At 41.8% G+C, this 26,760-nt stretch overlaps 1 protein-coding gene across 1 annotated transcript in view; it reads right to left on the reverse strand.

The window, feature by feature from the left end:
• Nucleotides 1-26,072, reverse strand: part of LOC147462711 (uncharacterized) — a 50,824-nt gene extending 24,752 nt beyond the window's left edge. Inside the window, exons 1-3 of the mRNA XM_086485133.1 lie at nucleotides 25,639-26,072; nucleotides 25,453-25,523; nucleotides 24,301-24,694 (exon numbers count right to left, since the gene is read on the reverse strand). Of these exons, the coding sequence (XP_086341259.1) occupies nucleotides 24,301-24,694; nucleotides 25,453-25,466 (408 nt within the window). The 5' untranslated portion in view covers nucleotides 25,467-25,523; nucleotides 25,639-26,072. The remainder of the gene's footprint in view (nucleotides 1-24,300; nucleotides 24,695-25,452; nucleotides 25,524-25,638) is intronic.
• Between the last annotated feature and the right edge of the window lie 688 nt (nucleotides 26,073-26,760).

Genomic DNA, 26,760 nt, shown 5'->3' on the forward strand with positions numbered 1-26,760 from the left:
ATAAGCAATGGATCTTCTTTATTAGAAATAAAACAAGAGAACTCAAGATTCTCAATGAATTTCTCAACACCTTCACCTACATGACCATAAAACTTTGAAATCTCTATCATCACATCACATTGAATTTCCTCGGTGGAGAGCACCCACATGCCTAGGAAGGAGGGGGCGAGCCCAACTAGTGGGGGATGAGAGAGAAACACACACACACACTCTTCCAAGCTCCCTTTACACAAAGGGTATAGTGGACACATGTCAGCTTCCTAGCCCAGCTACCCCCAAGGTGCATTCAAATCCTATTGGATGGCCAAAGAGGTGGACCAATGCGAATTAGGCTAGAGTAAATTTAGTTTAATTTATTTAAAAACACTTGATAAAAGAATACCACAATAGGAATTAAGCTCCCTAGAAGACTATTGGATAGTCTCCCAAGGGGTCCAATTGGCATTCAACAACCCGATGGCTTGCCTGATTCCTATTGGCCAGAAGACTAAGAGGTCCAATGAGAGTTTAAGTGCATTATTTAAATACCTAAATCTCTCACAAAAGGGGAACGAGGGACACATGTCACAAGGCTATCGCTTATGCTTATTAATTGTCATTGGCTAAGCTTTACAGAGGTCAATAGGATGCCAACATGAGCACATTAGGAAGAGGATGGGGTGTAGGAGGACCTCTTTATTTGCCATGAGCTTATGGAGGTGATTAACATTTTGATGAATAGGTGTCGCCATGTGTGCAAGAATGGTAGGTATGTAAGAGATGTGTAAGAGTGGTCAAAGGATGCACTTTTTCTCCCAAAAAGGAGGTGAAAATTTATATGATTTTCAACCTTCCACTCCCATATATGATCTCCGATTTGAGCAAAGATCATAGATCTTTCCATAGATATGCTACATGATATGGTTTTACCTACTACATTTTAAATTCCATTTTGGGGGGAAACTTTGAATTCAAATAAACTAGCCGTTTTCCTCGTTTGAATTCAAAAGCCTTTCTTTGATTTCTTTCTAAATACGAAAGGTTTGACTTCCCTAAACTGCCAAATAAAGAGGCTCTCCTAAACCCCATTCTCTTCCTAATAAAATAGCAAGAGGGGTCGACCAAGAGAGAGAGGGGGCTAATTTTTGCAAGGCATTATCACACACACACTCACACAATCTCATGTGTGAAGTAAAGAAGAGTATCTTCTTCTTGAGGGCACCTCTTTGTTCTATCTCTCTCTTCTTCACTCTTTGCACCTAGGAGGGGGGGACATTAGCAACGTCCCTATTGCCCCCTAGGCTCTTTATTTTTTATTTTTCACCTTTTACCCTTATGGTGCTCAACTTTGACTTTTGACCCTCTCCCTCTATCCATCCGACTCCTTCTTTCCCTCTTTTGTCCTTGCATTTGGCTTGGTTTTGCACTCTTTGATTTGCCCGGCTTCTTTGGTCTTCCCCTTTGCCCACCTTTGATTTGTACCTAACTTAGCTTGTCCGGCCCTTGCTTTGTCCATCTGGCTTCCCTCGGGCTTTATCTCTTTCCCTCTGGCTCGCTTACCCTGTTGTGGGACCTTCCCCTTACCTGAGGGGGGGAGGCAATAGCGATGTCGCTATTGCCCTCCTACTCAACATGTCGGCCGCCGCGGGAACTCCAGCTCCCTTGCCACGTCACCGTCCCTGCTTGCACCCTTGCGAGCGCGCGCCTCCTACACTACCACGCTTCGCCAAAATACGTCCACTTACCGCTCCTCACGGCCGCACGTCGCTCGGTAGCGCCACCTCGCAGCGCCCGCTGGGAATCCGCCATAGCTCCACGAGCTCCAAGAGCTCTCCACACCACTCTTCGATGCTAATAAGGCCTTACGGCGCAGTATATATACCATGTGAATTCGGGCCTCCTCTTCACATGTGGGCTCACCCCGTGCCACGTGGCAGGCCCTGGCTCCGTGGAATTGGGCTCAAAACTACCCCCCACAAAATATCTAAAATCACCATGTTTTATGGCCTCCTTCTCCTGGCCCTCAAATCCTGCTCCTTGGTTGAAACTTTGTGCCGCTAAGCTATGCCGACTCTTTGCCATGCCGGGCCCAGACCATAAAAACTCCGCCGCCTTCTGAGGTTTTTAGGACTGCCATTCGAGGCCCGAAAACAATATAAAAACATCTGCCAATACTTCATCTTCATGGTTTTTTTCCCAAGCCGTAACTTGGTGCTCGAGGCTCGGAATCATGCGCGGTCGGTTTTGACTAACTCCACATAGTGCATACTACCTTTGAGAATCTTGGCGACGCCCAAAAAACACCAGATGGCACATTTCCCCGTGTAGTCAAATGAGCACAGACCTGGCCCCCGGAAAATCTTCAACTGACCATATCTTTCTATCCAGAGCTCCGATTTGCAATCCGAGCAGATCAGCATGCTCCACAACTCGAGCACTACACGCATATACATTGACATCAGCCTGGGCCACCTGTCCCCAGCTGCCCTATCCATCGCGGGTCTGCTACACACTCTTTCTTTATAACTGCAATATCTTGAGTACCGGGGCTCCGTTTGACGAGCCGTCTGGACCGGCTTCTAGAGCACGCTGAACTCTACATTCTAGAGCTTTGACTTGGCATTTTTGACACTTTCACTGCCATCCCATCTGGACCATTCCGCTGCACTTTGGGCCTAAAAAACCACACCACGCATACTTTCCCACTATCCTTTGGCTGCCAAGGGCCTTGGCACCTGTCCTAGCCTTCTGCACTGCACTTGATTGCACCCTTTGCTTGGCATAGACCACTTGCTAGCTTGGACCAACTTTAGCTGCACCAACGCATCTCCTTCCCAAAGGAGAACTCAAGTTTCAATGGTAGAGCCCCCACTGAAGGAACAAGAAAGAAGTGAGTCTCATGCCACCTCGACGGAGATGGATCCAGGAAGAAACGCTCTCCAAAACCGCCTAAATGGAGAAGACAATCGCACACTTCTCCACATCATAATTCAAAGACGGATGACAAAAAATAAGAGAAGCAAAAGGCGAGAAAGAGGTCACCCTCTTCTCCATCTTCTTCTTCATGTTCCTCTTATGAATAAAGTGATGGTGTAGACAAGGAGGAACAAGGGAAGAAAAAGGCAAGAAAGAGGTCACCCTCTTCTCCATCCTCTTCTGAAGAAAGTGATGGTGCAGCTTTTGAACCACCAAAAAGAAGAGGCCATAGGAAATCCTATGCCGCATGGAAGAGTTCATTCGAGCTCAAAACATTCAAAGAGCGAGGAAAAAACATCTCTTTCCTTACCTACGATGACACCTTTGGTGCTACGAACAAAGTCTTGGCCTTCATCCAACAATTCGATGCAAGGTTTGGAGATGAGGGCTTCAGGGAGTCCTCTAAGCTACACCGTGTAGCTATGCATTTTCAAAAGTCCGCCGTGCAATAGTGGTCTAGCCTAGGGGAAAACGGTGAAGCTCCACAAACATGGAAAGATTTAAGAGCTTACATCATGAAGCAGTTTTTGGCTACTGATGCCAAAGACAAAGTACTCACCGAATGGCGAAGCTTGAAGCTCTCTCCCTACGAATCTATCCACAAATATGTAGACAATTTTTGGGACTTACATCTCAAAGCCATTGTATTCAAAAATATGGATTTTGGAGAGAAAAAACAACAGTTTTGTGAAGGTTTAACTAAAGATATGGTGGAGTATGTCAACTCCCAAAGGCCACGCACCATATCTGCGGTCATACAACATACCATGGTGGCTTCACAAATCAATTTCCAACAAGGGGATAAGAGAAATATTAAGCCCAGAGAGAATAAGGACCGTAATAACGAGCCAAAGGGGAAGGACAATGTCCAAAAGTATCCTAAAGGCAATGCCAACAACAACAAAGGTAAGGAGAAGGGAGTTTATAAAGGTAAAAATAAACTCTCTCCTAAAGAGCTTGAGCGTTATCATAAAGATAACCGTTGTTTCAAGTGCGGGGAGCAAGGGCATGCCTATCGTGCTTGTCCCCACAAGAATACACGAAATGAGCCTCCTAGAGCTACCTTGGTTGAAATCCAAGAAGAGGATGCTCACCACAAAATATCTCCTCTATGCCATGCTTTGGGAAGGTAAGAGAACATGATGCTTTTATTCTCTTTGACCCTGGTTCTACTCACAATTTCATATCCCAAAGTTGGCCACCTGCAAGCTAGGAATCCAAGCCTATGAGATGAGAGATTTCCTACCGGCCAATCATGCTTTCAAGGGGCAAGAAGCCTCAGTCACTCCCTTAATTGGCAAATTGAGGCTCCATGTCCAAAGCTATGTGGACAAAGGAGGACTTCTTTATCTCTCCTCTCAAGCACGAGGATGTAATCCTAGGGGCACCATGGTTTGATCACATGGTTGCCAATGTTAAATTCCCGGAAAGGAAAATCTACTTTAGGTTCAGGGAAAAAGATTTTTGCATAGATGCTAAGGAGTTGGATAACACCATACCCATTGTACGTACGCAAGCTTTCAATAAGTCAATAAAGAGCTCTATTTCCGTGTACATGATTTTTGTTAAAGCCTTCTCAAAATGAACCTAATGCTTTAGCAAAAGAAAATATAAACAATCACAAGGAATTAGAGTTATCCAATTTTCTCAAGGGATTTTAAGATGTTTTTATTGACGACATCCCTTGTGAACTACCTCCTAAACGAGGCAATGATGACCATGCAATTAAACTTCTTGCAAGAAGTTCACCGCCTAATAAGCCTCCTTATAGAGTTTCTCAAGCTCAACAAGAGGAGATTATGCGGCAAGTTCATGAGCTAGTTGAGAAGGGCATGGCTAGGCCTAGATCATCTCCATTTTGTTCACATGTGTTATTAGTGCAAAAGAAAGACGACACATATCGTATGTGTGTTGACTATAGAGCACTAAATAGGATCGCTATCAATAATAGGTTTCCCATTCCACGGGTAGAAGACCTATTTGATAAGCTACAAGGGTCGACCTACTTCAGTAGGATTGACCTAAAAAGTGGGTACCATCAAATAAGGATAGTTGATCAAGACATTGTAAAGACTGCATTTTGCACTACGTTTGGTCTTTACGAATACATTTTTCACTATGTTTGGTCTTTACGAATACATTGTCATGGCTTTTGGCTTGATCAATGCACCGGCCATATTTAATCGCTTGATGAAGAATCTATTCAAGCCTCACTGGACCTTTATTGGAGTGTTCTTTGATAATATAATCATCTACTCTAATTCACTAGATGAACACAAGAAACATCTCCAGGTAATATTTCAAGTCAAACGAGATAATAAACTTTATATTAATCGAAAGAAAAGTGAGTTTTTCTTACAAGAGATTCAGTATTTAGGCCACATTATCTCTCAAGATGGAATCCAAATGGATCCATCAAAGCTAGAGGTAATAAAAGGATGGCCTAATCCAAGGAATCTAGCTTCTCACAAATTGCAGGATCATTACATGACCTAACAAAGAAAAACGTTAGGTATACATGGTCTGCCAGGGAAAACAATGCTTTTGAAAATCTTATCTCTCAACCTATGCTTACACTAGTGGATCTCTCAAAGCCATTCGAGGTCCAATGCAACACTTGTGGTGATTGACTTGGAGCTGTTTTGCTCCAAGAAGGGTACTCCATAGCCTACTAAAGTCAAAGGTTTGACCCTATTGAGCAAGATCTAGGTATATAAGAAAGGGAACTCCTCATAGTTTTACATGCCTTAGACTCGTGGAAGCACTATTTATTGGGGAATCCTTTCATTCTCTGCGGACGGATCACCAAAGCCTTAAGTACTTGATGATGCACACCAAGCTCTCTGACAAACAAATGATTTCCTTTCGCAATTTCATTTTCATATTGCTCACTTTGTTGACAAGCATAATCAAGTAGCCGATGCACTCTTAAGATAGGTGAGAGTGAATGCGATTTCCATAGCAACTCACAATGATCTATCTTCTATGATAGATGAGTACGCTATTGATCCCCATTTTAGAGATGTGATTTCAACCCTTGTACTAGGGAAGAAAGAGGAACCATTTACCTTACAAGATGGTTATCTTCTCTATGGAAATAGACTATGAGTTACTAACTCACTACGTGAGAAAATAATGTATGAATCTCATGCTCCTCCTTATGCGGGGCATAGAGGGATTCAGTCTACCCTAAAAGGGATATAATTATATTTCTATTAGCATGTCATGAAAGCAAACATACAAGAGTATCTTTCTAAGTGTGTGGTATACCAAAAGACAAATTTTGATAGAGGGAAGCAACTTGGATTGCTTCAACCTTTGCCAATCCCTAATTCACCATGGGAGAGCATATCCATGGATTTTATATCTGGATTGCCTAAGTCTACCCATGGGAATACGGGAATATGGACGCTAGTAGACATGTTCAGCAAACAATCTCATTCTATACCCATCAAAAAGACTATCAAAGCCCATCAAATGGCAACCCTCTTCATATTACAAATCTTCAATTACCATGGCTTGCCAATGTCCGTAGTGTCGGATAGAGATCCTAGAATGACCGGTAAGTTTTGGAAGGGTCTCTTTGAGAATTTACGGACAAGGCTAAATTTCTCTTCGGCCTACCACCCTCAAACGGATGGCCAAAGTGAAATAGCTAACCTAATAATTCTTGATCTACTAAAATTCTACGTAATGAAAGTATATCAAAGATCCCAATGGGAGAAGTACCTACCCTTAGTGGACTATGCCTACAATAATACTGTACATACCTCCATGGAAAAATCACCTTTCAAGGTAATTGAGGGAAGATCTAAAAGTCCCCTGCTACTTAAGGTACACGGGAAGATCTTCGTTGCAGATGAGTATAGTCGAGACCTACAAGAATCTTTCCAAAAGATTAAGGATTTTATCTCTATCTCACAGCAAAGGCAAAAGGCTGCTGCTGATGAGCACAGAAGATCCCAAGCCTTTAAAGAAACTGATTGGGTCTTGCTTAAATTTCCCAAGGCTCAATTAAGGCACACGACGGACAAGAATCCTACGGGACACCAAAAGTAGTATGCTAAATTAGCAAAAAGGTACTATGGTCTCTTCCAGATTCTTAGACCAATCAATGAGATGGCCTATAAACTTAAGTTGTCTAGTCATTGGCTCAGACACAATTCTTTCCATGTGATCCTACTAAAGCCTTACAAAGGAGAGCCACCCCAAGAACCAACTATTGAAGACCCACCATAGATCGAGGACCAAGAAGAGGTGTTGCAGCCCAAGTCCACTCTCCAACATGAAGACAAGGTATTGAGAGGCGATAAGATTATCCAATCCTACGGTATCTTATTAAGTTTAAGAACTATTCTTTTGAAGATGCTAGATGGATGCAAGGCATACATAGTAAAGGATATAAACCTAAACCTTGTCAATGCTTACAATGCTTCCCTAGAGTAAGCAAATGTAAAAATGTTTAAAATGAACAAATTTTTTGTCCTATAAGACTCTCTTTTTCTTTATTGTGCAAAAATGTTAAGAAGTATGCATGCTTAAGATCAAGTTTGCAGAGACAACCTCTTCCAAACACCAAGTAGAGCTTGTCACTCTACTATGGAAGATTGATAGGACTAATGCACAAACATGCTTGCGGCGGCTTAGGCTCTCAAGCACCAAATGGATTAGTCATCCATTCTGGAACAATGTCGTAGGGTAAAATAGGGATCCTCTACCCGCTAGAAAAAGGACTAATGACTAGCCTTTATCTTCTCTACCTCATAGTCGACGACGACTATGATTTCAAGAGAGAGGTAATGTCATAATAACTAATATCTAATTCTCCTAAATGATTTTCTCATGTAAAATTGATCATTTAATATGGGGAAGTACCATGGCAGAAAAAGCTAGAATATTGGTTAGGCTAGCAGACCAGTGTTGGGGGATATGTGTTCGAAACGTGAGCCGGCCAGGCACCGGGCCTCTGGTTGTGGGAGGTGTGAGAGACTAGATGCCAAACACAAAGCAAAAGAGTCTGAAAACACCTTAAATGCTTAAAATTTGACAACCGTAATGTTTTAAGCTACTGATGATTAGTCGAAGTGAAATTCGATTACAAATGTTTGCCGTTAACGGCATTGATGGTGTTCGGAGAGTTTAATGCTCTCAAATTAGATCACGACTATAAATATCTCACTTATGCCTTTGAAGCTGATCAGGACGTACATATCTAGTGAAACTCCATGGTTGATGTCCTTGTAATTCCCAAATATGTACCTCTCTCCTTCTTGCCTTACCGCTCCTTTATCTTATTACTTAACCCTAGACTCCTTGAATGCTTGTCGAACTCCGACATCTGCTCTTGTCAAATTTCCTTCGCCTTAACTTTGCCTTACCGAAATCTGCTTATCTTCTCTTGCCAAGCATCCTTTCCCTTACCAAGTGCTTCACCGGATTCAAGCCTCGAGCTTGCTCTCCGCAATCAGGAGAGAGAGACGGAGAGAGACTTCGATCTTGCTTATTGCCTTGTTTACCTTCTTTCACTTGATTACGGCCGAGAGAGATATGATCCAAATCCTTGCTTTGATTGGAAATCGAGAGAGAGAGAGAGAGAGAGAGAGAGAGAGAGAGTAAACTTTGCCTTCTCCAAGCTTTCGAGCTTCTTCTCCTTTTTCGCTCCAAGGTTGCTTTGAGTATGAGAGGAGAGAGAGAGAGAAGCTTTTTCCCTCTCCTCTTGCCCTCGTTTATCTCCCTGTGCCTTCTTACGCTCTCCTCCTCTTCTTCGAACAACTCCCTTCTCTTCATTGATCCCCTTCTTTTTTCTCGTTGTCGAAAAACCTAAAAAAATTCCTCTCAAATTTTGCCCCCACCACGCAGTCACGGCACCGTGACTGACATGGCGCGGGAAACCCGGCTTGGTGACATGGCAGGCGACAAAAACCAACATGCTGAAACCTGCCGCTACCGGTCTCAACCGGAGCGCCCTGGCGACCTCTGCAATTCACGCTTCTTCGCCAAGCTCGTCTGAGAAGTGGGCTGGCGAGTGTGAGCTTCCTTTGCCCCACTCGCTGCATGCACTGCTCTGCTTGCCATCGACTTCCGTTTTCCCTTTTGTTTACACACCAAAGCCCTTTAATTTTCCAAGTGGGCTTAGTGGGCAGCCATTGAATATATTGGGCGGGCGGCCCTAGTGGGCACCACATTGCATACAAGCCGGCCAAGGCAATGCAGTAGGCATTAAATTTGGGGTACATATCCATTAAAGAATTGCCAAGCACATCAACTCCGAATCCTCTTTGGCGGCTTTATTCCATTGCTTTGGGCACCACATTTGATACATATGCCGGCCAAAGCAATGCCAAGCATGACATTCTCTTCCATCAGTCCTTGACTAACAATATCATTGTGAATTTTCCACAACCTTATCAACATCCGAAAGCCCCTAAATAACAATATTGTCTCGAATTTCATTGCCCATATCAGTGTTTTGAGTAATGCCAAAAATTCATCCAGCTCAGCAGTCCAACAACTGAAACCGGACCCTGCTTGCCAAGCCGTAAATCCCATTAGACTTATCAAATTGCATAAAATTCATATAAACCCTGCTGAGGCTATAAAATCACAGATGGAAATCTGCCCGAGTCGACCAGACTAGTGCGGAACCGGCCCCCGGTGAATCTTTATCAGCCAATACCTTGGCGACCGGGTCTCCGATCACTGATCTGAAAAGACCGACGCACTCCACAAAGTAAGCACTTCAAGCCCATGCATAGTCCCTTTTACATCATTAGGCATCAGTTGGCCCTTTTAGGCCGCATCTGGCATACATTAATCATTAAACTTGGCCTGTTAACAAGCCCTCATCAATGACCATTAATCAAGTAGGCTTTTAATAAGCTTGATCTGCATCTTCTTGGCATATTTCTTAGCATGGGAGCGGAGCTGCACGACACCGGTCATAGTAGGGATCCAAAGGAGAAAAAATAGGGATCCAAAGAGGTTCCATTTGCAAAAGATCAATGTGCATCAATGAGCTACATAGACCCTAAGGTTCATCTCATTAAAACTTTCAAAATGCTAAGGTTCCAAAATTCAAAGGTAATATCCAATCACCAAAGTGTGGGGGAATTGGATGGTCATGGAGAAGACTAAAAGGTCTTCCCACATCCCTAGGAAGGAGGGGGAGAGCCAAATTAGTAGACAATGAGAGAGAAACACACTCACACTCTTCCAAGATCCCTTTACACAAAGGGCATAGTGGACACATGTCAGCTTCCTACCCAATTACCCCCAAGGTGCATTCAGATCCTATTGGATGGTCATAAAGGTGGACTAATGAGAATTAGGCTAGAGTAAATTTAGTTTAATTCATTTAAAAACACTTGATAAAAGAACCAATAGGAATTAAGCTCTCTAGGAGACTATTGGACAGTCTCCCAAGGGATCCAATGAGCATTCAGCAACCTAATGGCTTGCCTGATTCCTATTGGCCAAAAGACTAGAGGTCCAATGAGAGTTTAATTGCATTACTTAAATACCTAAAGCTCTCACAAAAGGGAAAAGGGAAACACATGTCACAAGGCTATGACTTCGACTTATGCTTCTTAATTGTCATTGGCTAAGCTTTGCAAGGGCCAATAGGATGTCAACATGATCAAATAGCAAGAGGGGTGGACCAAGACAAAGAGGGGGACTGATTTTTGCAAGGAATTATCACACATACACTCACATAATCTCATGTGTGAAGTAAAGAAGACTATCTTCTTCTCAACCTTTAATGGAAAGCTCATCATCTACTCCAAGTTTGGGAGAAGGGAGGCCTACACCAACAACACTTAGCTTTGTGATGCAAATCCAACCAAGATCCAAGCTCCAATGCATGATCATCTCCTCTACCATGCTAATTACTAAGCTATGCTAAGCTATTAAGAGTGATTATTGAAGGGGATCGGGGAGCACCACAGACAGAGAGTGAGAGAGAGAGGAGACACACACACACAGATATGGGTGGGGAGACTCAAAGAGTGAGCAGCCCCCTATACACTTATGCTATGTATAAGGTATACAAGTCAGTGGGCGCCCAGACTCTGGGCGGCCGGGCAAGGCACAGGCGCCTATACCCCAACAACCTCCCACTTAAAGGTGACTGTGCCTTTAAGCAAGAGAATCAGTCTAAAGACTACAAAAGGTGAGAGAAAACCGCTCTCAACCGATGCCCACTGGCTGGCTATGATCGTGTGCATCCGGCTGTCCTGCTCCCGTGTAAGTCCATACACCACCAGACGTACTGCAATTATGTACGCAATACTTGCATATCTCCCTCGTGCACTATGCCATCATCAGTCAACAAACGACTGACAACCCCAAATGCAAATGCTCCCACTACAGCTACGATATCCGGTCTCAAGATCAACATCTCATACATGAGACCACCGAATGACGATGCAATGCTAGCGGGCCCTGCTAGCTCTACGGAGCATGCATCAACATATATATCCCTGGCAATAGGCATCTCTGACTGACAAGGCGTGTCAGCCACATGCATCTCTTGACTGTCCGTAAAAGACGCATCAACCTGTCGTCCAACCTCAGAGCAAACCAGCTGCTCTAGGTGTCTGCTGGAAGACATATCCTGCACAACTATATCCCCATGCTCACTGTCGAGCATAGAAAGGAATGGCTGTATAATTGCTGTCATCTCAGCCTCCTCTGCAATAAACATGACCACTCAATCTGCTCTGACTCACTAGAGCTCTCATGCTCTAACTCCGTATGCATAGACTCTTGCACAACGTCCTCCTGTCGTGACTCACTAGAGCAAGACCGCTCTACCTGTCTATTCTGCATAGAAGTATCTTGCACAACTGACTCTCTGCTTTGCTCAATCACTAGCAAAGCATGCGTGTCTAACTCTGTCACCTCTCTGTGTGACTGCTCAAGTCGTGCCCCAACTGTGTGCACAACGAGCTCACTACTCTGCACTCCATGCAAAGCATCCTGCAACCCACAAACAAAAGAGACTCGCCTGCTCTCTCGCTCTCTACCTGGCTGCGTGATCACAGAGACAACACCGTCTCTCTTGTGATCCACATGCAATGGGTAACCTGTACCACTCCTGGCACCTCTCGCAATCACTAGCGAACCCAAATGCATCACAAAATCTCGCTCTCGTAGCGAAATCTGACATCCACAATCTCTAAGCTGACCAATCGAGATCAGACTCACTGTCAAATCTGGTACATAGCGCACATGTCGTAACAAGTAAGATCCACCACTCGGTAATGAAAGTCTCACATCTTCTGCACCTGCTATCGCATGCACCGATCCATCGGTCAAACGTACACTGCCAAGCATCCCGCTAGAATAGCTACAAAACCATTCACCATGCAGCGTGATATGAAACATAGCATCTGCGTCTAGCAACCACTGCGAAGGGAGTGCACTATCCACATGTATAGCATCTCGTGCATAGCTCAAGGTAAAAGTGACATCCCCGTCACTATTATACTCCGACACTACATCTGCATCAACTGTCAAAGAAACTGAGTCCATGGCATCACTACATACATCTCTGAGACTGCCATGTCTCCTACGATGTCGCATACGACGAAAACAGCACCGTCTAACGTGTCCAGAATGACCACAATACCAACATATCATCTGTCGGTGTACTCGTGAATGTACATGTCTCACACGAGTCCATGATGACTGAGATCTATCATACATTTCATGTAATCTGTGCCAAAGTGCTCTCGAAGTAGTCTCATACATAACAAGACAATATACAGATTCCGCAAGGTGCAAAGGGAGTGTAGATAGTGCCATCTCCTCTAGCTCCTGCCACTGATCGTTAGACATGTTTGAAGGTCTACCTGCATCACCACTCAATGGTCGATGCAACCCTCGCTGTGTCAATGCATCAAGCATACACTCTCTCCATGCTGCAAAGTCTGACCCATCAAACACGTGCATCTGTGAGAGGTCACAATCTGATCGATCACCTATCTCTATCATGAGCACAAGTAGCAAGCTAGATAGCAAAACCACCTCACCAACAATACTTGGAAACTGTCTACAAATATGGCCAGAAACACAATGTAAAACCTGTGAGACACACTCCAAAATAGAGCTCCCACAATGTCAATACAAGCCTCACATGCTCTAGTATCACACTGCAATCTGTGAGCTAATCACCAAGCCCACACTGTGCGGTATCGATGCATACATACGCACAAATCTCCCACCTGCAGAGAACACCGCACACAAATGCTGAGTGCAACCCGCAATCTCTACCTAGATCGCATAAATGATGCGCATAAAACTCCTGGGAAAATTTCGCCAGAGTTTCGACGTACAATGGCTATCAACACAAAATAACCATTGTCCTGCAAGCTCAATACAATGAGCAATCAATGTGCATCAAACTACACTCAATATACATGCATAAGCTCTGCAAAACCATGGCAAACAATGCTCGAGATCACAAGACTCTCCCACCCGAGAGCAAACCACTGTCTCAAGCAAAGAAAGATACACAACTCCTCACTCTTGCGAGAGTGGATACAAAAAACACAAAACTGTGTCCAAACTGACAAAACCTGTCAAAGTGAGAGTAAACACTCGATCACAAACTATGGCGAGAATCTGGGAAAAATCCGACAAAATTTCCCCTGAAAACTGAGCAAAAAGCTCAAGTACAATCTCTACCATAAACCATAACACTACTCAATGCCAATGAGTAGAAATGCCAAAATGGCTCCACATTTTCACATACAATGGCAATCCGCACTCAACGTACATCAACAGAGTGACCGCGCATAAGCAAGCGCCAAAAGATTTGCAATCCGGAAACTTGATCAATGCGAAAACAATGCTCTCAAGAGAGCTCACCGGCACTTGAAAGTGCTCGCCAAAATGCATGTATAATGGGCATCAACCATGCGCCATAACCATATGCAAACCATCCGCAAATACCATGAATCCAGGCACAAAATCATTGCCAAAGTATTCTGTGAAAACCAGTGAAAGAAGCTCCACCTGTGTGCTCCAAAAACCTGCGTCTCTCAAGAGACCGCTTCGGTGGTGTGTAAACGCCTCCGTACTTCGTTGCCCAAGTCTACCAAAAAACCCTCAAACCACAAGCTTAACACAAGCTGCAATTGCATCTTCAGTTCAGAATTTATGCACTCAACTTCAAGCATCTCCCGTGCTTCCAAAAGTGCATCAAACTCGCACACAATGCGACAACAAAAAATCTGGAATTTCTGTATACAGTCAGTCTGAGCTGAATATCAGCAAAACGGTGAGGAATTTGCAAAAAGTTTCTTCTGCAAAGTTGTAGACTACGTCGAAACGGATGGGAAAAAGGAGAAAAAGGAATCTGAAAACAGTGCTACTGCGCACACAGTTTTAGGGCAGCACCTTCACTTACACACAATCTTCCACACTCCTTTCTGAGCTTCCACAAGAGCATACATCACTCTCAACTGAGCTCACAAGCTCCCATTGCATTCTCACAAAGCTTCCAAGATTTCTTAATCTCTCTACCGTCGAGAGAGAGCGAGCTATCGCCTCGAAGCTCTCAAAGCCGTCGTGCTCTCCGCGGTCACCATAGCTCTAATACCAATTGAAGGGGATCGGGGAGCACCACAGACAGAGAGTGAGAGAGAGAGAAGGAGACACACACACACAGATATGGGTGGGGAGACTCAAAGAGTAAGCAGCCCCCTATACACTTATGCTATGTATAAGGTATACAAGTCAGTGGGCGCCCAGACTCTGGGCGGCCGGGCAAGGCACAGGCGCCTATACCCCAACAATTATGTGAGGAGACATACTTCTTTCTCGTAATAATACTCCTTCTTCCTCTCGATCTACTCTCGTATCCCACTAGCTCTCACCATCTTCGAAGGTGTGTGAGGTCTTGGGTCTGAGACCGTGAGGGAATCGATGTTGTGTTTTCAAGTGTAAGCTTGGTGCTTGAAGATTCCATCTTCATTGCACCAGCAAGTTATTGAAAAATCACAAAGTATTGTATTGTAAAATGTCTATCTTGATGGGGGAAACATATAATACAAAACCTTTTGGAGGGGGGACCACCGGATCCATGTAAATCCGGTCCGCAACTGTTGTCAATAGATTAATTTCTCTCTTTTAGAAGTATTATTCGTGCCTATCTAGATAGGTGTTATGCTTTTGTTGCTCTCTCCATCCAAGCACTCTTGCTATGCTCATTAGGAATCTATTCTAATGAAATGCTTACTATGTCTATTTTATTTTTTGCTACACACAAGTTACTAGATCATTAGATGTTACAAAACACTTCTACTTACTGCCTCATCATGTTGCTCCAATGCATAGGCTCTAACTGCTTCAACCCTTTGCAACTCAAGATGCCATCATCTATAGTGGCCATGGCTTTCCCATGCATCTCAAAACATTGAGAAATTGGTCCTTCCTCCAACTAAGACTTTTCAAGATGTAGATCCACAACAAGGCATAATTTGAAGTGTATCGCCGCCCACTGTCACTCAACTTGCATCTCAAAAGGTTTCTATTTTTTCGTATCCTTGTAGAACTTCTTTGTGAGCCTACGATGAGTACTCTCTCCAAACCATGGGTGATGAATTCGTTATGAGAACCACCATGATGTATCAAGTACTACACCTAGATATATCACTAGATCCTATGAGTACACTTACGATAGTGATCATGCCAAGTTTGGCTGAAGGGGAAATTATTGGGGATCAGCCTAGCTTGGGTGGCCATCATATGTTTGCATCTTGTAATGCCTTTAAAGGCCAAAAAAAATCTTGATGAAACTCTCTTATTTTTTATGTGCACATTGATCTTATCCACTACTCTTGTCTGTTGCATCGACGCTATGTCAATTAGGAAGCCCTAGGCTATCCCCACAAGAGTTAGTGAGATCAAATTAGATAGATAGACTTTAGATAACATCCTAGTTTTTTTGTACTCGTGTGGTTGTCCAACCGTACTTTCGTACTCATCCAAGTACAGAAACATATAGAAAGTGATTTTGTACCCGGCAAAAAAATTGGGGTAAAAAATTTTAGCCTAGAATTTTTTGGCCGCGCGAGTTGAGCTGCTGACTCTGTTATGTAAGCATTGTAGCACATCAGTGAGCTGTGAGCTACGAATCAACGGCCAGCCCATCCATTACACACGTTCCACAACAGGACATTCACCCCCTCTAAACATGCACTTCATCTAGCATGTGCTACATATATCTTTTTGCAACATGTTTAGTCTTCATTTAATTCAACATACATGTCAATTTCATTATCATTTCCAACAAAATCTAACACATTGTCCTCTTGTTCTTCATCCTCACCCATAGAATCTTCATCAGAGCCTTCATTTTAACATTCCTGTGAATCAAAGGGGTATGTATCACCTCTCTTTTTGAACAACTTGATTCTTTTCCCTCCAATGGGAATCTTCATTTCTGTCCCATCCAACTGATGCAAGGTATAATTTTCATTCCCATGTACATGATGAACCACATAAGGACCAAACCATCTCTTTGAAATCTTTCTTATTGTTGAATGATGATTGTCAAGACTACTGTCATACACAAATACCCAATCACCTTCCTCAATAGCTTTAGTATGAGCCTATGCCTCTTAGATTTGTCTTTATTCTTTAACCTTGCATCTTTCAATCGTGATATTGCATTCTCAATATCTTGAGGCCTTCTTTCTAATTGTTGGATGCACAAAGCAAGAAGGTCTTCCCTACTCACTCCATTTTTCCAAGGCAATACATTCAATGTGGGAATTACATCCTCAATTGGAATTATAGGTTCCTTACCGTACATCAACTCAAAAGGTATATAACCAATAACTAAGCTATGGGTTGTACAATTGGCCCATGAAGCATAAGGCAATAACCTAGGCCACTCTCTATTTTACCTTTGCAGGCCTTAGCCAAAGCTTTAATGATAGGAGGATGCCCATGCTCTGATTTACCATTGCTCTCAAGATTATACATAGTCGTGAGAGCAAGTTTAATTCCCAACCTAGAAAAACTCCTTTGCTTTAATGTCAACATCCAACTCACCCGTATATCCGCTATTATTTTCCCAACACAGCCATAAAGTCTAATTGCATCATCGAAGAGGAGCTTACATACCCCTCCTATTCTTTTTGTTCTTAGAGCATGACCTTCAACTTGGTTGGTTAAATCTTCCCATGCAAGCACATGATGTATCTCATTTTTCATAAGCCCAATGTCATTGTAGCTTAAAGGCCAATGGATAAGAAGGGTGCAACCCATAACGGTGACATGCATTTGAATACATTTGACACGTTTCACAAGGCTCCACAAAGTGAGATACATCTTTATACATACCTTTCCACACATACATCTCTTTCGTTTTAGTAAAGGTGGCCCATACATCTCTACGTCCAACATAAAGACTCTCATGAAACTTTTTTATAAGCTCATTTTGAGTGTCCTTATCATTCAAGACTCTCAACGGCATTTCATTTCTTTGTTTTGGACGCTTCCATAAGTACCCATCTTTCAAAGAGTATCCATATGCCTTTCTTTGTATTCTTTTGAACTCTTGATCATTCCTTCTTGCCTTTTCAAAGTGCTTAGATAGCTTTTGATGAGCAACCAATCACCTTGATATAGGTCCTCTGTAAATGACTCAAGTACATTTGATAGGCAAACATGATCACCCTCGGCAGGAGAGATACTATGGAACCTTATGCCTACATCATCGCCTCGACAACCATGTCGTCTTCCTTTTCATATATACCTTGCTCTTGAAAGCATATCCACAACTGGATTGTCTTTTCCTGCAATATGCTTAAATTCTAGATTTAAGGACTTTATGTAGGCAATCCATCTCAACAGAGAAATGTTGAGAGTTGAACAGCTTGTGATCATTCCAAGGAGGGGTAGACAATCAATCTTCATTATTACATTTTCTCTTATCAAATACTCTGTCACATTTCAATGTTGCGACTACTCTCCATGACTCTTTTTTTGCCTGTGGATAGTTGCGTTTACGAGCACTTAAGAACTTTTCTCCAAATCTCACCACATATCGCTTGCCATTATCACCATCTTGCCCAATCGCCCATCAAAATTTCTATGGGGCTAGTATCTACTTTTATATGTCTTCCACATTCATAGTTTACTTTCCTCAAAGTTGGAGACATAAGCAACAACTTCTTTGGTTTTCTCATGGCATGGGTATGCATTACTTCTCATTGAATCTTTTGGTTCTTTCTCAAAAGTTGATACAAAGGTTCTGCCACATGCGCATAATGTGGAATCCAGATAAACATGTAGAACACACATGCACCCAAGTACCTAATTCGGACCTCATTTATGTTTATACATATGTCTTTCATTCTTTGAATCACATCAATCTTTGTTGGAAAAGGCCTTATACCATATGGACCGCACATATTTCCCACAATAAGAACTTCATTCACACCAAACACTGACTTTTGCCCAGACAAGGAAAGGTTCACTTCTTCCAACCTTGACAAGATCTCATCACAATCATCATCTTGCCCAATCACCCATCAAATTTCTGTGGGGCTAGTATCCACTTTTATATGTTTTCCACATTCATAGTTTACTTTCCTCAAAGTTGGAGACATAAGGAACAACTTCTTTGGTTTTCTCATGGCATCGGTATACATTACTTCCCATTGAATCTTTTGGTTCTTTCTCAAAAGTTGATACAAAGGTTTTGTCACATGTGCATAATGTGGAATCGAGATAACATGTAGAACACACTTACACCCAAGTACCTCCGGACCTCATTTATGTTTATCATATCCCTTTCATTCTTTGAGTCACATCAATCTTTGTTGAACAAGGCCTTATACCATATGGACCACACATATTTCCCACAATAAGAACTTCGTTCACACCAAAAACTGACTTTTGCCCAGACAAGGTAAGGTTCACTTCTTCCAACCTTGACAAGATCTCATCACAATCATTTTATATGATTTTCCACATACTTGTGGCACCCCCTCGAGTCCAAAGACACATCTATATCACTTACATCACATCCTTTAATTGGCACATCATCAAGAAAGGCATTGTAGTTTGAGGTATGAAATCATGTAGGACTTTGCTCATACCATTCATCATATGTGCAACTGAATTAGTTTCTCCCTCTTGAGGTAAGGTCCAAATCCTTACCAAACCAGAGGTGTCCTCATGTTAGTCAAATCCCTGCTTTCCATTGCTAGTTGGAACTGATCATAACCTTAGTACAATCTCTCCTTCCATGGTCAGTACTATCACACCATATGCATCTATTTACAAAGCCTTCTCTATTTTGAGGTCTTTTCCCTGTAGATTGACTTGATGGTTGTCCCTTTTCTTCTAGCCTTTTAAGATTTAACTTTAGCTCTTGCATTCCCTTGACGATATCATCTAGAGTGGACTTGTTACTCTTTGGAACCACAATAATAGGTTTCATGGGACTCTCAGGAACGCTTGGGGCCCATTGAGTAGGGTTAACTATCATCTTGTCACTTGGCTAGCAGTGAAATTGCATCTTCAACTTCATTCCAATCATTCATTAAGCTCTTTTCCGCATCCTTATCCTCAAGTAGTAGCTCTAACTTCTCTTGAATCTCTTTACATGTGACCTGCAAAAAGCGCTCTATCTTCTCCAAATTTAGGGTAGCCTTTTTAGTCCTTGAAATTTGACCATAGTGGTATTCAAATTCCCTTAGCAATTCGGTAGGCAATAGACCCTTTTTTGGCCTAACTACCCACTCTAAAAAAGTCCTCTTTAATGTCACCCTTTCGGAGTCTTCCATGAAATAATCTTCTTTTAAAGCTAATTTGAATGCTTTCCAAGTTGCCCCATGCTCATTTCTAATTCCACTTACATGCTCTCTAGTCTTAGGAACCACAGTTATCTCACCACAAGAAGAAAAATAGTGAGTATACACTTGTCACGCTAGGATTTAATCTTCCACTTTTCTTCAATCTTCAAGGGAAATTCATATAAGCTTTTGACACCACTTAAATATAGTGATAATATTTCTCCCTAGTGTTAAGAAATAACCATGACTAAAGGATATCATAGATTTTCTTGTAGAAAGATAAGTTCTTGGAATTCTCTACCATCTCAAGAAATTTTCCATGTGCCAAAAAAAAAAAAAAAAAACCAAGAAGTTTTTTTTCCTTCACGTGGTGTTATACATGACAAAGCTAATCTTTCAAAAGTGCAATTATCATTTAATCAATTCTAGCTCTCCTATAAGTCTCATAATGCTAGGGATGAGTAAAGATAGCTCATGCAAGTACTCCAAGGGATATTAAATCAACAATATCAGAGTATCACTAGAATTTTATGCATGGAGAACCTCATATAGATATCTTAACACTAATCCTATTTTAAAAAATGGCACTTTTGTGGCTTTTGTAAAATAATGAGATGGATATCTTACTTATCTTAGAACATCCTTTACTACAACAAGAGATGTCATTGGTGTTCAAGATGGGATCCCACCATAACAAGTGTTTTGTACTAATGGAACCTCATCATATGGAGTCCATACAAATATGCAACACATTGAAAAGGTAGAAAAAAGTGGCATTGTATATGTATTAGCACCGTCCCAATGTTTAGTCAAAGATTCTTTAAGTTAGCCGTGTATCATGAAACACACATAAATGTCTTATATATGCTTATAGGAGATCCCGCTCAATACTTCAATTCCAGTGTAACAAAAGATAATCAAGTTCTTGGCAAGATTTTTTTAATCCTTGATATCCACCCTTTCATAAGAAAGGTTATTATTCACCTCCCTTGAAGTACTCATAGGCTTGCAATGCACCATTCCAAATGCGCTTAGGAGCTGTATTGTATATTTTTGCTAAGAAATGAAGATAGCATTTAAAGTTTCCTATACCTTAGTAATTCTCAAATAGTAGTGTAGAAGCCATAAGAGTGTAATGTCCAAGTCTAACCATAAACTCTTTCACTCGAATGCATTTTTCAAAATCATCTATTATAATCAATGATCTACATAAAAGATAACAATTTCTTCTTTAATACATACAAATTTTATTGGAAGCACCCCCTCGATCTAAAACTAAACTTTTTGAAAAAACTATATATTCTTTTGTATCATGCACTTGCTTTAGGATACACAAATCCTTTTTTAACATATATATCCTTCTTCTTTGGATGGGATAAATCAAACCTTAACGACTGAGCTACATAAACCTCCAAATCGATAGTGCACTCTTCAAACCACACAAAGCCTTTTTTGACCTACAAAACCTGTTTTCTAAGTGAAGTAGAAACCCGATGGATAGTGACCAAAGGAGATATTATCAAAATAGTGGTCATGCAAGTTATTGAAGTTTATATTGTTTTAACATCAAAATCTTCAGCTTGTAAAAAAAACTAGGCACTAATACCTCTAATTTGTACTTCTTGAATGGTACTTGGATTTTGAAATCTTCTTGGTAATGATAAAATCCTTCCTTGGTGGTCAATCTACTAGCTCCCAAGTGAAGTTCTTTATCATGACATTGTCATACTTAAGCTGCATTGCTTCTTTCAAATTTAGTTAGCCATGGACTGTTCCAAAAGGTTTGGCTATGTTATATAGTCTCATCAAATCTATGTTGATGATATGTTCAAAGGTAGTATACTTGGGGACTCTAATGAACCATAAGTGTTTTTAGTACCAAAACACACTTCCACATTAGCATCAACCATATTATTGATCTATATAATGACACATATCATTAATATGTACAACACCATGCCATCACTACCACTTTATCAATTTATGATCTCTCTTTTCTGCCTCTTCCATGTACATGGCAAGGTTGCCACATTATGAAGCAATCCTTACTGGACCTCATCAACACATTGTCCTCAAATATCAATTTGGATCACCTACAATCTATCACTCCTAGATGACCAAGTCTTGCCCTTCGTGGTTGTGAAAAAGCCTTTCATATCAACCCAAAAGTCTTTGCTTGTTTCAACAAGTACATCTTAGTCAACAAGGTGCAATCATAAGTGACTTCTCTGGCTATGAATGTCAGTGTTCTATAATCAATCCAATGCCCTTTCATTTTTATATTAGTAAGTCAACCACATGAATCAGCCAAGATTTCCTTGCATTCTTGCAACAAAGAAGTAGATTTGAGGACTTCAACTTTCAAGTAATTCACTGTATCATCCGGATTCAAGGAGTGTTTGTTAAGAAAATCCTTTCGAGATTCACACTTTAATGACTACAATGACTCATTTTTCTTAATAAATCTACAATTTTTTATATTATCATTTTTTTTAAAAAAAAAAACCTTGATTTTGCAACTTTAGTGGCCTTGATATACCTTTTATCTAGAGAACCCTCATCTCAAATACTCTTTTATGAATACAATGACCTCTTTTTCTCAGTAAAACCACATAGTTCTTCTCAAATAGCTTTCCCTCTTGTATATGTAATTTTGCAACTTTGTTAATTTATGATACATGTATAGATTTTAAGGCAAACCTGTTGAAGAGTACTAGATCTCATCTTTGCTATTTTTCCAACCTCATCTGGCCATCAATACAAAACCAAAATAAGTACCAAAGAGATGCAATCGTGTTACTCCTAGGGATCTCAATTATTAGCCAAAGGAGAAAACTTCTATCGAGAAAAAGACAAACTCTAGAACTTAGAAGTCTAGGAGTTTTTTGGAGCCATAGTCATCATAGACAGCATATATTTAACACCGAAAACTGACTTATGCTTTTGTTGAATCAACATCGACGGTATCATCATTGCTTGAGCATGAAGGTACGATTTTTGTATACATTGTTTATGTAATTAAACATCAATTTACACTTTGGTGATGGAGTTTAGGACCCTTGAGACAATTGGTTGGGAGCCCAACACCTCTCTCTCTCTCTCTCTCTCTCTCTCTCTCTCTCTCTCTCTCTCTCTCTCTCTCAATCAAGAAACTTTTCCTAAGCAGAGAACCAAGGAGCTAAGTATAACCAACACAACCGAACAAGTAAGGGGTAGTGGTATTATTGTGATGTCTAGTTTTGTGTCATATTTATCACCACTTATACTAGAAAGAACTTTGAAGTCTCATTTTGACGATCAAGATAGCTCATGAAGCTCAAATGAGTACATGCTAGTATGTAGTCGCATTAACGTATCCCCATAGATAAGAGGGGGCAACAATTATCCATGTCACCATTTTTTGAATAGTTATAGCTTTGGGAGATTCTTTAATCTTACATTTCGTTCTTGATGTGTAGATGCGCAAAGAGATCAGTCTCCATTCCCATGGGCACATGCCGCACAGTGTCAACTCAATCTTTTCTGAGGATTATCACCTCTCATGAAACTCAACCCCCCTTCATAGTTGTCTAAGCTTGGGGGGCTCGTCATTAGCTAGAAGGTCCTCAAACTTTCAAGCGCAACCCCATACTTGACGACGAGCAACATAAAAAACAACCTGCAAGTGTCTATTAACCAACTAAATATAAGGATATAAAGCGTGACGAACTTGCAATAGGCGAAACTATAATGTAGAGGGTGCTTCAAGCACCCCCATCGAAAAAGCAAGGTGGCCTTTCGAGCTTCGTGCAATGTAGTTCACCTCGATTTGCGCTCTTAGAGGGCCTATGGGGGAGCCCTCTCAAATGAGGGCCCTATCTACTAATATGGCGGAAAGGCTCCCCTTTACACGTGTCGCAATCTGCGACCTGAAGGCTAAAATCCAAACAAAAAAAAGCCCACTTGCACGCGATAAAGAGAGAGAGCGGGGGAGAGAGAGAGGCTGGCCCCTTCGGCAGTACTAGTAAAGTTAAAGAGGGAGGTAATTGGGCGTTTTCGAGGGAGGTGAGAGCTCTTCTCAAAGAAAGCGATATCGAGGAATGAATGAGTGAATAAATTGGAATTGATCGAGTCACGTCCTTTGAGTTCCGACGACTTTTATGCAACCAAAAGGAAACACAAAACGAGAGCGTGTGACGATCGTGATCTTGAGATCGAGCGCATTCATGCTCATGCTCGCCTACTTTCATCAACTTCCACAACTCTCTTCTCCTTCAACCCGATCATGCACCAGCTACGCGAGATACACACACGCTGCTCTCTCTCTCTCTCTCTCTCTCTCCTTCTCTCGCCTTCTCTGAGACTTCTGTGAGGCTCGCTCTAATAGGTACGTAAGCCCTAAAAAGCAGCGGAAAAGCAAACATAGTGCTCTCTCTCTCTCTCTCTGGTATTCAGTCTATCACCTCTTGCAAGGCGGTCTAAGACAGCAAACGAAAAACAAAATTCTCTCTCTCTCTCTCTCTCTCTCTGGGGAAATAGAGATCAGTACCATGAGCATTTTGGAGACGTTGCTGGCGCCGTATATTTTGTGGACGCAGGCAAACTTGTGAGGCTCGTGGGGAGAGAAGTAGGGAGCAAAGGGGCACTCCTGTGCACATCGGCGACGCAGCAGCTTACATGCGGCACACGGAGTGACGATAGCTGCAGCACCGGAGCTGGTGCCGGCATTGCCTACCAACTGTTGATGCGCCTGCATACTGCTACCACTCCTACTGTTTGCAGCAAACGTCCCTGTTGCAGACGTGAACGACGACGTTGATACTGGGCCTATATTGCTCCTCCGGCTATTCGAAGGACCAGTCCCGCCGTAGTCCTCAAGATCCTCCCTGCTGCCTGCTGACCTCTTTCTTGCATTAATCGCCCCTTCTGATCTTGCTACCTCTCTGCACTTAATTGCATATCATGACAGCCCAGCATAAGAAAATGAGAGCATTTACTAGAAACAAACATACACAATCAGACAAGGCTAATGCATGTATGCATCCTTCATTTGTCTGAGCCACATGAACATGCCATGACCATAATATACCACAAACAAACAAAGCATCGTGCACGTTCGACACTAGCACACCTCCATGGAAACCCTTGGGGGGTTGCATCTATTATATATGCTACAAGGGCATTGAGTTCCCCAGCTATTTACACAAGAGCTTTTGAACAAATTTCTACAATAACTCCCCCATTGACAACATCATGAGTGTTTTTGTGGCGGAGGCACTGTGGTGCCTCTTGAGCAGAAGCTCGTGATGCTAAACAATACATGCAAACAATGAGAGAGAGCCCATTTTCCTATATGAGAAAAATGTCAAAATCTCTGAAGTATATATGCAAACTAGAACTTGAGAAACACATCAACAAGAACACAAAGATACAGTCGGTGCATAAAATGTGCACTTTCGGCAATTCACGTTGCAGAATTTAGTGTCATATTTCCTTCTATGATGTCCTTGCCGGCGTAAAAGAAATTCAGCAATGGAGAGGCTCAGGTAATTAGAGCTTCATGCAATGATCCCCTAAGAAATGAATGCATTGAAGACACCAAACCAAGCCATGACTACAATCAATGATGAAAAATGAAGGATGGATTCCTAATTGATGCTTTGTTTGCATGTGTGGCAAACTTGACGGTCAGATCTCTCACCTCTCCTTCGACATCTACCATTCATTTATCGGATCGATGTCATTCGCATTGCCATTCCACACACGATCGTCCTGCACACAAAAACTTGATCAATAATTACTGGATAATCTAAAGAAGACAAGCAGGTGATTTAAAAAGTAGCATACTTTGATGGTTTAAAGATTTGCAAAGTTTCAGCATACTTACCCAACCTAGAAATTGTAAAACAGCTGGAATTAGGGCCAAACGCGAAGAAGTTACAACCAATTATGACCTCAAGGCAATACAATAAAGGATACAAATCACAGATTCAATAAGCTTCAATGATGAACTGCTAAGATTAAGGCTGCTTAAGGACAAAGATCAAGGATTAAAAGAATAAATTAGCATATGATCAAGAAAAAGAGAAAGAATTAAGGCCGCTTTTACAGCTTACGATGAAGAAAAAGAGAAAGAGTTAAGGCTGAAACATTTAAGGGTTAAGGCCCATGAATGACAAAAAGCTTGAGGGATTAAAGGATCAAATCTCTCCTAATCCATTTACAGATCCCATTGAATCTTTACAAACACAAAGAGTTTGATAAGCAATTACGAGGCTAATTATCCGCAGATCTCACTATTATCATGGGGGTGGTGGTAGCTAAGGTAAGTTGCGCGATTTAATGGAAGGCTCAAGGTCACGAGATTTACATGAAAGAGAAAGCTCCTGATGTAGTAATAGTCTTCTACACCATCTCAAGCTCCTCTTGTGTGTGTGTGTGTGTGTGGGAGGGGGAGAGAGAGAGAGAGAGAGAGAGAGAGAGAGTGGAGACATGGTGATTAGGGTTTGGGTTGACCCTTACCTGTCGCCGAGGCACTCTCTCTCTCTCTCTCTCTCTCTCTCACACTCACACACACACACACACACACAAAGTAACGCACCGGAATTTACACGTTAGTCTGCTAAAACGCACTCTCTTGCTTCTTAAAGGCAAGCAAAAATTATACGCGACTCTCTTTCACGTGGTTAGTTTTCTCGTCTACGTGCTGCATGCACTCCAGCATTACCACTTTTCTTACTTTATTGGTTTGGCTTGCCCAAAGGGCATGGGCTATAGTGTTATCTGTTTGATTAAAAATATCCAAAAATAATATTTGGGTTTATATGTTGATTGGGAATGAGGAAAAAACATGATTCATGGATTACTCATTAGAAGGTCAAGTGTGAAAAACTTGGTGATCAAAATGAATGCATAACTAATATTCAAAAGTGATGAATTACGTAGGCATCGGAACATGTGTCGTGAGGCTATCACCCGCATGGTGTTGGAGTCATCATACGAGGGGTCT

Source organism: Adiantum capillus-veneris, chromosome 2, assembly GCF_014529385.1.
Source record: "Adiantum capillus-veneris isolate H3 chromosome 2, ASM1452938v2, whole genome shotgun sequence".
Classification (NCBI taxonomy): Eukaryota; Viridiplantae; Streptophyta; class Polypodiopsida; order Polypodiales; family Pteridaceae; genus Adiantum; species Adiantum capillus-veneris.